General features: G+C 41.5%; 1 protein-coding gene across 3 annotated transcripts in view; it reads right to left on the reverse strand.

The window, feature by feature from the left end:
• Positions 1 to 132: 132 nt before the first annotated feature.
• The window catches only part of cep350 (centrosomal protein 350), a 33,001-nt gene continuing 20,258 nt past the window's right edge, over positions 133 to 12,875 (reverse strand). For 2 of the 3 annotated variants that reach the window (XM_084921205.1, XM_084921206.1), the window contains exons 27-38: positions 12,273 to 12,395; positions 10,368 to 10,624; positions 10,048 to 10,223; positions 9,606 to 9,750; positions 8,925 to 9,085; positions 8,663 to 8,787; positions 8,520 to 8,581; positions 6,488 to 8,391; positions 5,551 to 6,075; positions 5,240 to 5,386; positions 4,850 to 4,972; positions 133 to 3,432 (exon numbers count right to left, since the gene is read on the reverse strand). In XM_084921205.1, the coding sequence (XP_084777331.1) occupies positions 3,265 to 3,432; positions 4,850 to 4,972; positions 5,240 to 5,386; positions 5,551 to 6,075; positions 6,488 to 8,391; positions 8,520 to 8,581; positions 8,663 to 8,787; positions 8,925 to 9,085; positions 9,606 to 9,750; positions 10,048 to 10,223; positions 10,368 to 10,624; positions 12,273 to 12,395 (3,916 nt within the window). In that variant the 3' untranslated portion in view covers positions 133 to 3,264. The remainder of the gene's footprint in view (positions 3,433 to 4,849; positions 4,973 to 5,239; positions 5,387 to 5,550; positions 6,076 to 6,487; positions 8,392 to 8,519; positions 8,582 to 8,662; positions 8,788 to 8,924; positions 9,086 to 9,605; positions 9,751 to 10,047; positions 10,224 to 10,367; positions 10,625 to 12,272; positions 12,396 to 12,875) is intronic. The other variant, XM_084921207.1, reaches the window with a different exon arrangement.

The following is a 12,875-nucleotide window of genomic DNA, read 5'->3' on the forward strand; positions in this document are numbered from 1 at the left end:
AACACCTCTGTTTGGTCGCACAGTCGAACATTGCAGAGATTTGTTATCCTGCCGTCAGCACTGTAACATGTGGGAGCTACTTCTGCACACCCTAAATTAAAATTGAAAACATTTCACATCACAACACATTCCTTTAGAAACAATGAAAGCTTTATTTACAGTTTCAAATTTCATTTAGTAAACAAATATATACTATGTACATATTTGCAAAGTAAACAGTGTTTTTTTTTCTTTTTTATACAACAATCGTTAAAGTTACCGTAAGTGTGGGTCAGATTGGACAAACAGTATATTTACACCCATAAAAGATTTGTACTAATTTTCAAGTGCACTTGCAGCACACTCACAGCACATTATTATAAATATTCAGGGAAATCTAATTCGACTTGTTAATATGATACTCAAACATCTTGTGCCTACTTTTTCATTTAGTTACGGAGATCAAACGGCAGGTGCTGCGTCTCCTGTGAAGACCTCGGACCAGACGATAGGAACGACACCGCTACACCAAACAGCTTCAAGCTACTTGAAGGCTGAGTTAATCTACACACTACAGCTGAGGTCTTAAGCTGTTTGGTCCAGACACACAAAACAATAAGTACAACCAAGTACTGCATAGTTACAGAGGGGAACTTAGCTTCCACCAACATACAATCAATTGAAGAGGACAAAGACGGAGGAGTCGCAATAAAGCCTTGCAGAAAACGTTTCTAAGATACTAATCATGTCACCAGACTTTAATGTCATATAGCATGGAGACTGGTATCAAACGTTTTTGGTCTTTTCCTACATTATGTACAGTTTGAACATACACCTCAACACGTATTAAAACAGCATCAGGAAGGGGAAAAGAAAAAGACTTAAAAGTTTAAGGTCACTTTAGCTCCAAGCAGTCAGTGAGAATTAACAAGCTCTCTCATACATGCCACAATGAGTTTCTACAGTTTGTTGGATCAAAGCCACACTGACAGTGGCACTAAGAAAAAGCCCTTAGATACAGTCCTACGTGCTGAACCACATCAGCTCAATGACTCACACTGTGCAGCCTATCAGCTTGAGCCACTTGTTCCTGATACAGTACATCAATAACATGACTCAACAGTGTCTATATGCACGGACACATGGGCTGGCCTGATAAGAAGCAGGTTAGACGCAAACATTTCCTCAGGCTGAGGCACAGAAGCAAGAGGAGATTTAAAAAACTGTCCAAAAAAAAAAAAAAACTACACAGAAATATCTATAAGGCAGAAACTGAAGCGCTGGTTAACTGGTCAGAAGAAGAGCAGCCTTTGTAGGATCCTTTATAAAACGGTAGTATACAGCAGTTTAAGGGAGACATTCGAAGAAAATAGGTCCAAATGATGCAGAGACATCAGGAAAGTCAGTTTGAAACAAACAACTCAACTTGAAAAAGGCACTTGAACTGAATATGGAGTTCGACTACTTCTGGCTACTGTGTGATGCCTCGTTTGAACTGGTCGATGTCTTGCAGCGGCCGTGGTTTTACATGACAGGGTGTTTATTTTAGGGCAAATGTTATGCAAACAAACCTTTCAGAGAGTAAATAATAAAGAAACGAGAACCACGGGTGTTTTCTCAGATAAGACAAAGTAAATGGACCGTAGGATAGCTAAGGCTCAAATCCAGCATTTCGGTACTGTCCCGTAATGCAAGTGTAAAAACATCAGCCTACTGCAGTTGTTTCTCTTCTGTTTTCGTGCTACACACTAAAGTGTCGGTTGCGTTCACACCTACCACATAGAGAAACCAGTTGATAAGGTTTCTCTATGTGGTCAACACTGTGCTACAATGTGAACATGCTTCCTAAAGTTAGCATACAGCACAGAAGAGGAACGCACTGTGCTGACCAACTGGACAGCTGTGGCCACAATAAAAAGTCACACAGTTTAGTCAAACAGTTTCAATCGATTATTAAGAGAACGACTTTAAATATTTAAAACACATTTCTCCATCTTCTTTGCCTAGATTCTCCTCCCTAATGTATTGCCATATTCACATTTTTTATTTGTGCTTTTACAATAATGTTAGACTTTCTTTACACAAAGTTTAAAGGAGCTCTTCTCTGTATGTTTACTTACAAGATCATTTACAATTCTGAATGTTCTTTGTGCCTCTAACTAAACATTTTCACGCAATAAATAATTAAGGAAGCAAACATGTTTCATAGACTCTTTGAACTCAGCGGTCCAACACAGCAAAGTCTGTCCAGATCTGATCAGAGACCAAGTGTTGCAACTCTAGATTTGTAATACAGCACTGACCATTTAAAGTCCCAACTCTCTGCTTTAAAGGTGTTTGATGGTCTTTAAACTGTAATGGCTGAAATACTTTTTCATAGACAGAACGTGGAGCAAGCCTTTAGTAAACTTGCAGTCAAAGCAAACCACGAGCTTTCTGAGCCAAAGAGTTGAATTTTATCATTACTGGTAGGAAAATCTCTTGACCCAATGCCAACTAAGCAGGTGCTGTATTTGCCAAAGACCAGAAAGTGATCTAAAAGTCCCCGTAAACAAGCAAGAGCTAAAGCGGTTAAGGCAAACTTACAGAACCCTGCAAAGAGGACTGTGAATAAAAAGAGCTACAATTACCCCCCAGATCACTGGGTATGGATGTGAAACCTTCAAATTAAAGCTTAGAGTTGGTACTTTAACCTGTTTAGTTTCAATGTGCTGCATTACAAAGCCAAGGCTATAATGTATCACTGTCAAATCAGACTGCACGTTATATTGCTCATTTGTTGTTCTATTACAATTTTTGAATCCACATATATACACATTTACCTAAAGATTTAACAATTCAAAAGAATTATCTACTACTGTTCTGAGTGGATGTTATTCCAAAGTCCACGACAGAACGATCAACTTAGCAGCATTCATGGACCTTCGCATGCTTGCAAATGGCACAGTCCATCTCATCATCATCAACAGTCTGCAAAACGGCCGGTCCAGGCGAGAGCTCAGACTCGTGTTAAGGTTTTAGAGGGCGGGATTGCTCAAGAGGCGTTTTGAGCGCGACCGTTGTCGCTATTACAGTCAGCTGATGCGATTCAGCGAATGAATGTTGGAGAACTAAGGACAATTTGTTTAGCTGCGAGGTAATACTGAGACTGAAGGCATCAGAGGGTTGCTGTTGGCACATCAGCTGGTGGAAGCCCGAGCAGCGACAGGTTGGCTGGAGTTCACCGTGGTGGGGAAAGAACGGGATTGAGCTAGAAGTTGTAGTTTAAACCCAAGCAGAAAGTCATCAGGAGAGGGTGTCTCTGTTGGCTCTCTTGTCAGAAATGAGTGTGAGCACATTCACTGTGTCCTTAAGTAAAGAATCGAAGATGCTGTCTGCTAGCTGCATTTTGACAAACAGCTCGTCCTCGTCATAGTTCACCCACTGGGCCTCCTCCTCGTGGAGTTCCTGAACCTGAGAGAGAGAAAAACTGGTTTTACTACAGAAGCACAGTGACTGACAGCTGTCCCTATGACAAAGAATTAAGGACATATAGTAACGCAGTAATCTTACTACTATGTAAAGTAGTCTGAGGTGACAAACACTGTGGTTGGCACCACACAAATAACATCAGAGACATTTCACAGAGCGAAGACAAAAAGTTAATGTTCTGTGTTTATGTAAACCAGTATTTGGTTTATCTGTTATCCTGGCTAAACATTAAAACATAGCATGATAAAGAGCTGAAAGACTTTACAATAATTTCTTTGCTTTCTTGGCACAAAAGGGGAATAAATAAATTAAAAACAATTAAAACAACTGTTTGTTTTAAATATCTGCCCAAAACCTTTGTCCGAGCACATCTATCCATCTGGACTTTTCCTCTCAGGAGTCATTTCCATGGAGCTAAAAGGTTCCACTGTTTGTGTTTCCACTTTGGTGAAGGCTCATAAAGATTATTATCAAGGCAGCCTGCTGACACAGCTGTTACACAGGACCGTGGAAAGCAAACTCTCGTTCACGTTCTCTCCTTATAAAAACTTAGCAATCAGTCTTACTCCCCCCCCCCCCAATCTCTTCAAACACACGTCTGTGTGACGGCCCGTAAAGAAACAAACACAAAGCAGCAACAGTGGACTCGCTGCTTATAACCTGCCCTGTGGTAACAAGCTGCACCTCCTCACAGAGAACTGGACCATAGCTACTGTAACACAATCAGAGAGTCACAGTGTCTTTATTAACACCATTGTTTGACTGACTCAACCACTAAAGCAAAAATTCCTCATCAATCCATTTTCACATCTTAACATCTCTTTTCTATTTATTCTATCTGGTTTCACATAGTTTCCTCTGAGAGGATAACCACATTTTTGTATGTTCCCACCAGGTTAATCCCCTCTTTTTTGATTGCAAAATGAAAATGAAGACCCCTAAAAGTAGAACTTTCTCACATTTTCATTTTGCAGTTGTAAATGAGGGAATTAACCTGGTGGGAAAATGGTTTGGGCTTTCCAAAAACCATCTGACAGTTCCTGTTGTGGACAATGGCCTGTGTGGAGCACTTCTCCTGCTTAAAATTGCTCCTCTTCTCTAAAGACATTAAATGAACCTGCACCACCTGAAATAAACCAAAAGCTTTTCAGGCAGATTATGTTCAACTTCCTGTAATTTTAATAAATCATTAAAGACTCTAATCTGCAATGCATGTTTTCTTAACTCTAAGTAATCCTATTACCGCTTTAAAGCTGTTGCTGTTATTTAGTGGAAATAAAATCATTTCTCGCGATTCAAAATTTGCAATTTGTGTTTACTTCTAAAAATGATAAAGGCAACATTTACAAGATGCTCCGTTTGGGCCACAGAGAAATGCAAATGGAATTCGGGGGCCTACCAGTATGTGATCGACTCTGTCCCGCTTCTTTCTTCCAAACTTGAGCATCTTCTGCCAGTCGTTCTTCTGGTTCTGGTCTTTTGTCAGACCATAAAGCTTCAGTACTTCTTCTGTGATGAATTCCTGAGAAACAGCATAAGGGGGGAAAATAACATGTTAAACACGATGCTGGATTTGAGTGACTGTAAAATCCTTATTAAGAATTTTTGATTTGGTGGTCAAAGGCCACTGTGACATAAAAGTAATGCTCATGAAAATGATTATAGAACATAAGTCAACTATGAAACAATTTCACAAAAATATCAACAGTCAACATCACTACAGCATCATTATTGTCACTGTTCAACACGGTAACAGTTTCTCTCAGTGTTGCTGCCATCGTTCTTTTACCTGGATCTTCTTGATGTCTCCCGGTGTCCTGACTTTGTGAAATGAAGAAGACTTGACTCGACGCGGTTTGACCCACTGAGGCTGATTAGTATTGGGGTCTTCAGCATAGATCTCCTGAAGGATCTCCCACGTTAAGTCATACACAGCCTGAGAAAAGAGCACAGGTAAAAATATGAAGTACTGTATGAAATTTACATAAATAAAGCTTCTCAAGTAGAATAAGCTCAATTTAGGTGGTTTAGCCCAAAGCCAGCTTTGGAGCTTTAAAAACATGACTGACATTTTCATGGGTCCACACTTCTTATTTATACCTTTCTGTAGCTGCGAATGGACAGTGACTCCTGGTTCTGGGTGCTGTCCGCTTTGCCAAGGTATTCTAGTGAAGGTTGTGGATTTGGCAGCTGTCCATGAGTGAGCGTTCCCTTGTTCCCGAGGTCAAAGCTGTCCCAGAGCTCCCATGTGGCAGCATGGACCATCTTCTCCACCTCTACAGCTGAGTGGGGTACCACCATGGCAGGCTGCTCAGGTAGCTTAGGAGGCAAGGGGAGAGGCAGCTCCGGTCTAGGTGGCGTCTTTACCTGGGGTTCTCCACCTGATGACGAACCCATTTCCCCCATAGCTGGGCCAGCTGATGAGCTAGATCTCCCAAATCCCGCTCCCAGTCGTGCCTCTTCCTCTTTGAGTTTCTGCTGTTTCCTGCGGGAGCTAAGGCCAAAGTCTTCATCAAACCAGTCCTGATCATCACCGAGGTCATCGAGCAGTTCACGGCTCAGTTCCAGCTCTGCGAGACGCTTGGCGAGCTCTTCTTGACCAATGGCTCCTAACACTGGACTCTCCTGCGTTGAAAAAGTAAAAATAAAAAAAGGACAACATCAACATCATGCTTACATTCAATTCTAGATTTGCATAAATATTAACATCTGATCGCAACATCACACCACGACGCCTACAATAAGTTTCGGTTTTGCATTTTAGTGTCAAATTTCCTTACAAATGTTTCAGACACAAAGGCTTTCAGCACCGACCACCAAATTCAATGAAGTCTGTCAATATAAAGTTGGACTTTGGCTGAACAAATCCAGAGGACAGGCTCAAATAAACAAGTCACTATCCTGATGTCATCACTGCCAGCGGTTTCTTATTACAGCTTAGCTGACTGCTTTGATCTTATTATTATTTTTATCCAGAACTCATTACAAAACAAAGAAGCAGAAATTAAATAATCTGCTATTAAACTGTTAGACTCACCGGTCGGTTACACAGTTCTGGAGAGGACAGTTCCTCCTTTTCAACTGGGAGAAAGAAGGGTAGATCATCTTTTTGATCCACTGTAGATTTCCATTTTTCTTCTTCTTCGTCATTTTCACCAAACAGGTCTCCATTCATCTGCTTGGCAGCTTCGATCTTCTGCTCTTTCGCCCTTTTAATTTCAGCACACTGTTTAAGAGCGTCTTCCACAAAGTTGTTGACAAGCCTGTCTGCAACTGTGTCCAGCAAATCCTTGTCCTTTTCTTTCCTCTTATCATCATGTGACTCTATGTCTTCTTTTTCAACAAGGGCTGTAATCTCATTTCTACTCTCCATCACCTGACCTGATTTATCCAAGTCAGAGATGATGAGAGTGTGCGATGCATCTTCAGAATTCAACATCATGTCCTTAATGTTCTCATCAGAAAATTGATGTTTAGATTCTTTGTGATGTTGTGAATTGAGCTGGGGCCTGTCCCAATGTGGATCCTGGCTCTTGAGAACAGAGCCATCAGTTTCCTTCTTATCATTTGACCCAGTCTCCTTGTGAGAGGTCTGTTCATTTTCCCTGTTGAGATTTTCTTGCATTTGGAAATTGTCTCCCTTTGTTTTAGGTTCATTTCTATCTTTATCTGACAAGTCATCAAAGAACGAGTCCTCATCTTCTGTGGTATCGGTGTAGAGCTCAAACTTGTCCGGGAGGTGTGTGATTTTGTCTGGTGGAGCGAATATACCATGGCGCTCGTCACACTCAAAGTATACTACTCCATCGTAAGTGCCATTGTTGCTCCCTTCAGACTTGTCCAGCTCAACACCTGCCCAGAAACCATTGGCGAAGCTGGTTGGACCTTTGAATCGCAAAGTGCCGGGCTGAACACCACCAACAAGAACTCGGTCTCCAATGTAAAAATCCGGCATTTCATCTATAACAGGAGAGAGGGGGACCTGCAGAGAATAGATGGTTGGTGAGTGTCTGGAATTAAAGCTCTCATTGTCCCGTTTAAAATCTACTGCCTGCTTATTGAGATCCAGCAGTCTTCCGGATTTATGGCTAGGCACACTGATGCCAGAATGGTGACTCGGATCTTCAGCTATTTCTTCCTCTACAACTTCATCCGGGCTGTCAAATGCCAGGCCCCTGCTAGATGCGTCTTTTCTTGAACCCTTGATTTTGTGGGAGGAAACGTGGGAGGTTTGAGACTCAGCCTTGGAACTATGATGTTCTTCCTTGGATGAAGAATCCACTGATGACTCAAAGTCATCGTGATAACCATCTGCTACTGGAGAAGCCTCAGTGTCTTTTATGGAAGCCTCCTTCATTGAACCAAAAGCATCTGAGTTTGGGGATTGGGACTGGTCAACAGATGCAGAGCTGTAGTTTTGATGCGCTGAGGTTTTGAGGTCCGCTACCGCTGAATGTGGCTGACTAGAGGCAATAACGTATGGCTGTAAAGGTTCCTCTACATCAGATACTTCACTCTGCTTCATCTGATTTCCCTGTTCAAGGCCAACAGTTGATGAATGTTGTTGTTCTTCATCCACAGAAGAGGAAACACATTTAGATGTAGGCAACCTCTCCTGAGAGTCAAGTCTGTCTTCATTTTCCAGTTTTAGAAGATGCTGAGTTTGTTCATCCTCAACTCTGGAGCTTATTTCCACCTCCAGCTCTTCCTGAATATCAGATCTATAATCAGACACAATATTCTCATCTGCATATTCTGACTTGTCTTCTGTGGAATGCTGCCTAATAAGATCTTCTGTAGACTGATGATTCCTCTGTCCTGAGGTTGGACTTTCTGGGCTGCCGGATATTGCCACACCCGGAGTGACTCTTTGAGGCGCCTCAACAGACACGTCTCCAGGCACTGAAGTGGATCTACTTAGATGTGGCTTAGGAAAGGCATCTGTCATAAGAGTGGGGAGAGCTGCATTATTACTGGAAGCTATTTGTGAAAACACATTTTGAATAAACACTCCACGTAATCTATTTATTATAATAAAGTATTTATTATGATGACTTTAAAACACTCACGATGATCTAATGATGCATCAATTTGTGTCCTTTCAGACTCTGAGATTTTGATGAGTTCAGACCTGAGAAACAAGCATTTATTTTTAACTGCACACCATTCATTTGAAAATTATGTAGAAAAATATCATTATTATTCTCTGTACCTGTGTGACGATGGAAGGTGCTCTAAAACAGAGTTGGACTCGTTGATCTGGGAGTTGGTATCAAGTGTTAAGTCTGGCTCTTTGTTAAGGTCTGCCTTAGTTTTCTCAATGAAGTTGTTATAGTTCTGTAAAATCAAAATAAAAAAAAAAACACAGAATGATAGCAGAGATAAGAATACACACACAAGTAAACGTCCATAGAAGAAAAAAAATTATTCAAATCTAACTGGATGTTTAAATGTAGTTTACACATCATGTTTACCTCCAGCTGTTTCAATAGACTCGCCTCCTCTGCCTTCAGCCGCTCTTTATGTCGCTTCTTCTGCTCCTTCTTTAGCTCGGAGGCCATTAACTTACGTTTTTTGAGTTCTTCCTTGAGCGCCTTGATACGGCTCTCTATGTCACTCTGGTCTGAAATGGTTTCTAAAGAAAAATGTACATGACAAATCACAACTACAATGTGAAAATGGTGCCAGACCTCTGATTAGCAATGGGTAATCCAACCTTTAGCCCACTCAAACACTAACATTTCTTCGGGGATTACTGTACATTTTCTTTACTGGGAATGTGTAAAGTTCATTTCCATAAACACACTGAACAAAAAGAGTATTGAAAACATTTTAAAAGTGACCTGGAAATGAATAAAGCACACTCAGCTACAACACGAGGCCAGCACAACAGTTTGCACTGGTACGATAAAGTGCAATGCAAAGAGTTCCCGTCTCCTATCACGCAGTTAAGCTTGTTAGGGAGCAGGGAAGTGGTTGCATAATGCATTTCTGGCATCATCACATTCTTCCTGCCTACACAGCGCCAGCAATATAGCTGCATTATGTCAGCTGTCTGCTTTACCCATCCTTTCGTCTCTAAAAACTGTCGGGAAGAATTTCACACTCCAAAAGCGTTATAATCTCAGCGTGGGTTTTGCACACTAGTAACTCACCAGACTGGGTGGCCATTGGAGGGTCGGTGGGCTGAGTGCAGGGGCGGATAAGTGTCCGGGAGGTGGAGCGGAGCTGCATCTTTGTTTTACTGCTGCCCTCTGAAGGAGATGCAGCAGGGCTGTGGCTGCCTTCAGGAGCATTAGACTAGATGGGAAGACAGAGGAACACTACTTCAGGACATGTCACATGACATCACAGTCAACAGATGGTATGCTTACATTAATATTTTACAGTCACAGTAAATTAAGTAAGGCTTAGTGAACCCTTTTCCTAATCCTCAAGAAGTACAGCAGAGGAAAAAACGCAGCTATAAGATTCTTTCTCCTGTACACAGATGTGTGTTCATTTTGAAACAGGTAAAACCCAAAAAACTACAGTGAGTAACAAAGCAATTAGTTGAAACAATAAAATACAAAAAGTTAAAAATACAAAATCCATTACATGCAGTTGACTTGTAGGTGACTGTGATGCTGAAGTGAAGTCCTGGGTGTAATTTGCAGGGCTGCCCTGGACAGAGGCCAAAGGTATTTCAGAGACTGAGGCAGGCGGAGCCGGTCCCTCCGTGTGTATACTGGACTCAGGTGTCACTGACGAACAGTCGCCCTCGCTAACATCCTCTGAAAAATGAAACAAATCAACATTGTTATGTATTTTACTCTTACTCCCACGCCACACTGTGTATTTTTTAAATCCCATTACGTTGTTATTTTCCGGTTAAACCATGTTCTACACTTGAAAATAAGAAAATTCGGCAGCTTCACCTTTCTCGCTGTCAGTTCTGGGCTCTGAGCTGCGGCGGTGACTGAGGTGGGAGCTTATATCAGAGATGTCCTTTTCCTGTCCCTCTGACACGTCAAGATGATTGTCCCGAAGTGTTTTCTGGTCCCATGCAGCCAGGGCCTCTTTCTCCATCCTACGGACCTCTGCCTCCTCCTTGTCCAGTTGCTGCTTCCATTGTAGCAGCTCTTCAGCGTGGTGACGTCTTTGCATCAGCTGTTGTTCTCGTTTGGTCAGGAACCTACAGAGGTGGATGGAAAGGAAGAAATAGGAAAGAATAAAGTGATGAAGAGAAAGTGGAAGAACGGTTAAAAAAAAAAGAGATGAGGATGGCAGAGAGGAGGAAGATGAAGGAAGAGAGTTGAAGAGAAGCAGTACAAATACACTGAGCATTAGAAAAGGTTAAATATGACCTGGCAGAAGCAAGCAAACCCAGAATCACCTTGACATTCAGTTATTACTGCAAACTCAACTCAAACTTTTGTCCAGCGCACAGAATTAAAACACACATCCCACACATGCCCAGAATAATCATCCAAATACAGATATGTACAAGTACCCATTATATACAATAAGTGATGAAATGCCACTTAGGAGAAAAGAGGAGAAGGAAAATAATAGTAAAGATGTCAGATTCATGCATCAGATTCAAACCCAGGGAGCAATAAGCGCGCACACGCACACACACACACACACACACACCAGTTTAAATATGATTTTTTTAAGTCCTAAGAACAGATTCTTCAGTCTCCGAGTGTTCCTTTACGTTCCTCCACCTCCTTATATATCAGAATAACAACTCAAAGAATAGTTTTGTTGTCTCGCAAAGCAAGAAGACTGTTTAATTCTTCAATTCAATGTATATCAGGGACACTAACACATACAAATATCTGTCAAAATAAAGTGCAGTCAGGTATAGCTGTTTTGTAATATGGTCTCCCACAGCTATGGGTGCCATTACAGTGCAGTATTATTTAGCCTTGATCTAATTTAGAAGCCTTTCTCTTGACCTAATTTATACTGATGACAGCCCAGATACTAAAGACCGCGACTGGGGAGATTCTTTAGTGCCTTCCCAAACTCTATTAGAGCCAATGACCATCTGTACTTATTATCCCATCCTATGCAACAGTTACATAATAAAAGCGCTAGTTAAGATTTACTGGGCTCATTAAAGAGATAAACCACTCCATCTCTGGTCTTTTCTCTGAAAACTCCTTTACTTCAATGTCACTGTGCGGTTTCATTTCTAAACATTTTATATTGATAACTAGGCTGCAGCTCTCAGCTAGAAGCCACAATGTAAAGAATAATTTCCACTGCAAATTTCGCTAATTCATTCCAAGAGGCAAGAAGGAGGGAGGGAAAGAGTTGTAAATTAAACATGACACAAATTAGTAAAATCCCAGTTTTAAGTCTGAGATTCCCATCCAGCAAGGAAGGCTCCTACTAAATAACATAACCTTTGACCATCGCAAATCAAAAGGTTTCTATTTCCCAATTTTCCCTCGTGTTTATTGTTTTACACTCGACCAGTGCGCTTTAATACCTTCTCTGGTAGCACTGGATTTTTTTTGTCTTGCTGATGCCACAAATATCAAGGACTAGAAAAAAACATGTTTAAGGTTAGCTTATTTCAGTAAAGCAGCTTTCCTTGGGCACTTTAAGCTTTCATCCAAACTCTGTCCCCATGAAAAACCCCCTCCTGAAAGTTACAAACCTTGAAATATCCCAACAAAGAACCTCAGACATATCAGCACACATCATTCACCATCCCACCCCACCAAGGTCCCAGTGCCAGTGGACAAACACAAGCATGTTCCATGGGGTGGGGGTGGAGTTGAGGCAGGGCAGGGCTAGGTGCATAGGTAGAGAACACTGTACAGTACCTGACCAACTGGTTGTAGATAAAGAGCCTGAATTTAGGGTGAAGGTTGGGAAGACAGACACTGAGGGAGGCCCAGTGATGGGCCGTGAACACAGAGAAGAAGCAGTGGACAGGAGAACAGTGTCTACAACACACAAGCACGCAGAGACAAAGTCAAAAGAGCCACACAAACGAGGATACATTTACAGCGCACACGCAGACACACGTACGTAATGTAAAGAAAACAGAACAAGACGCAGAGGAAAGAGACAAGCAGAGAGAAAGGGAGAGAGTGATATGAGAAAATGCAGTTTTATCGCACCCGAGGTGTCAAGCTGTTACGTTTAAAGCACTTCTTCTCGTGTAACAATCCTTTTATCAACGTTTGACTCAGTGTGTGTGTTAAGGTAACCTTACTGGCTAACCTGCTTACTGAGGCAGTTATGACAAACTAATCTGTAACTATGACAGTCAAACCAATTAGTGTTGGTTAACACCGTCAGGTGAAGTTGTTACTGGGTATTTTTGGGCTGTAAAGGTGCAATTGCTTTTGCATTGTTAACAAAACAGCAGATTTGGAGAACAACAGGGAAAAGGTCGTCTAAATGATCCGATTATATTTTTC

The sequence above is a fragment of the Perissodus microlepis genome, chromosome 23 (assembly GCF_051167445.1).
Source record: "Perissodus microlepis isolate ML-2025 ecotype Zambia chromosome 23, ASM5116744v1, whole genome shotgun sequence".
NCBI lineage: Eukaryota > Metazoa > Chordata > Actinopteri > Cichliformes > Cichlidae > Perissodus > Perissodus microlepis.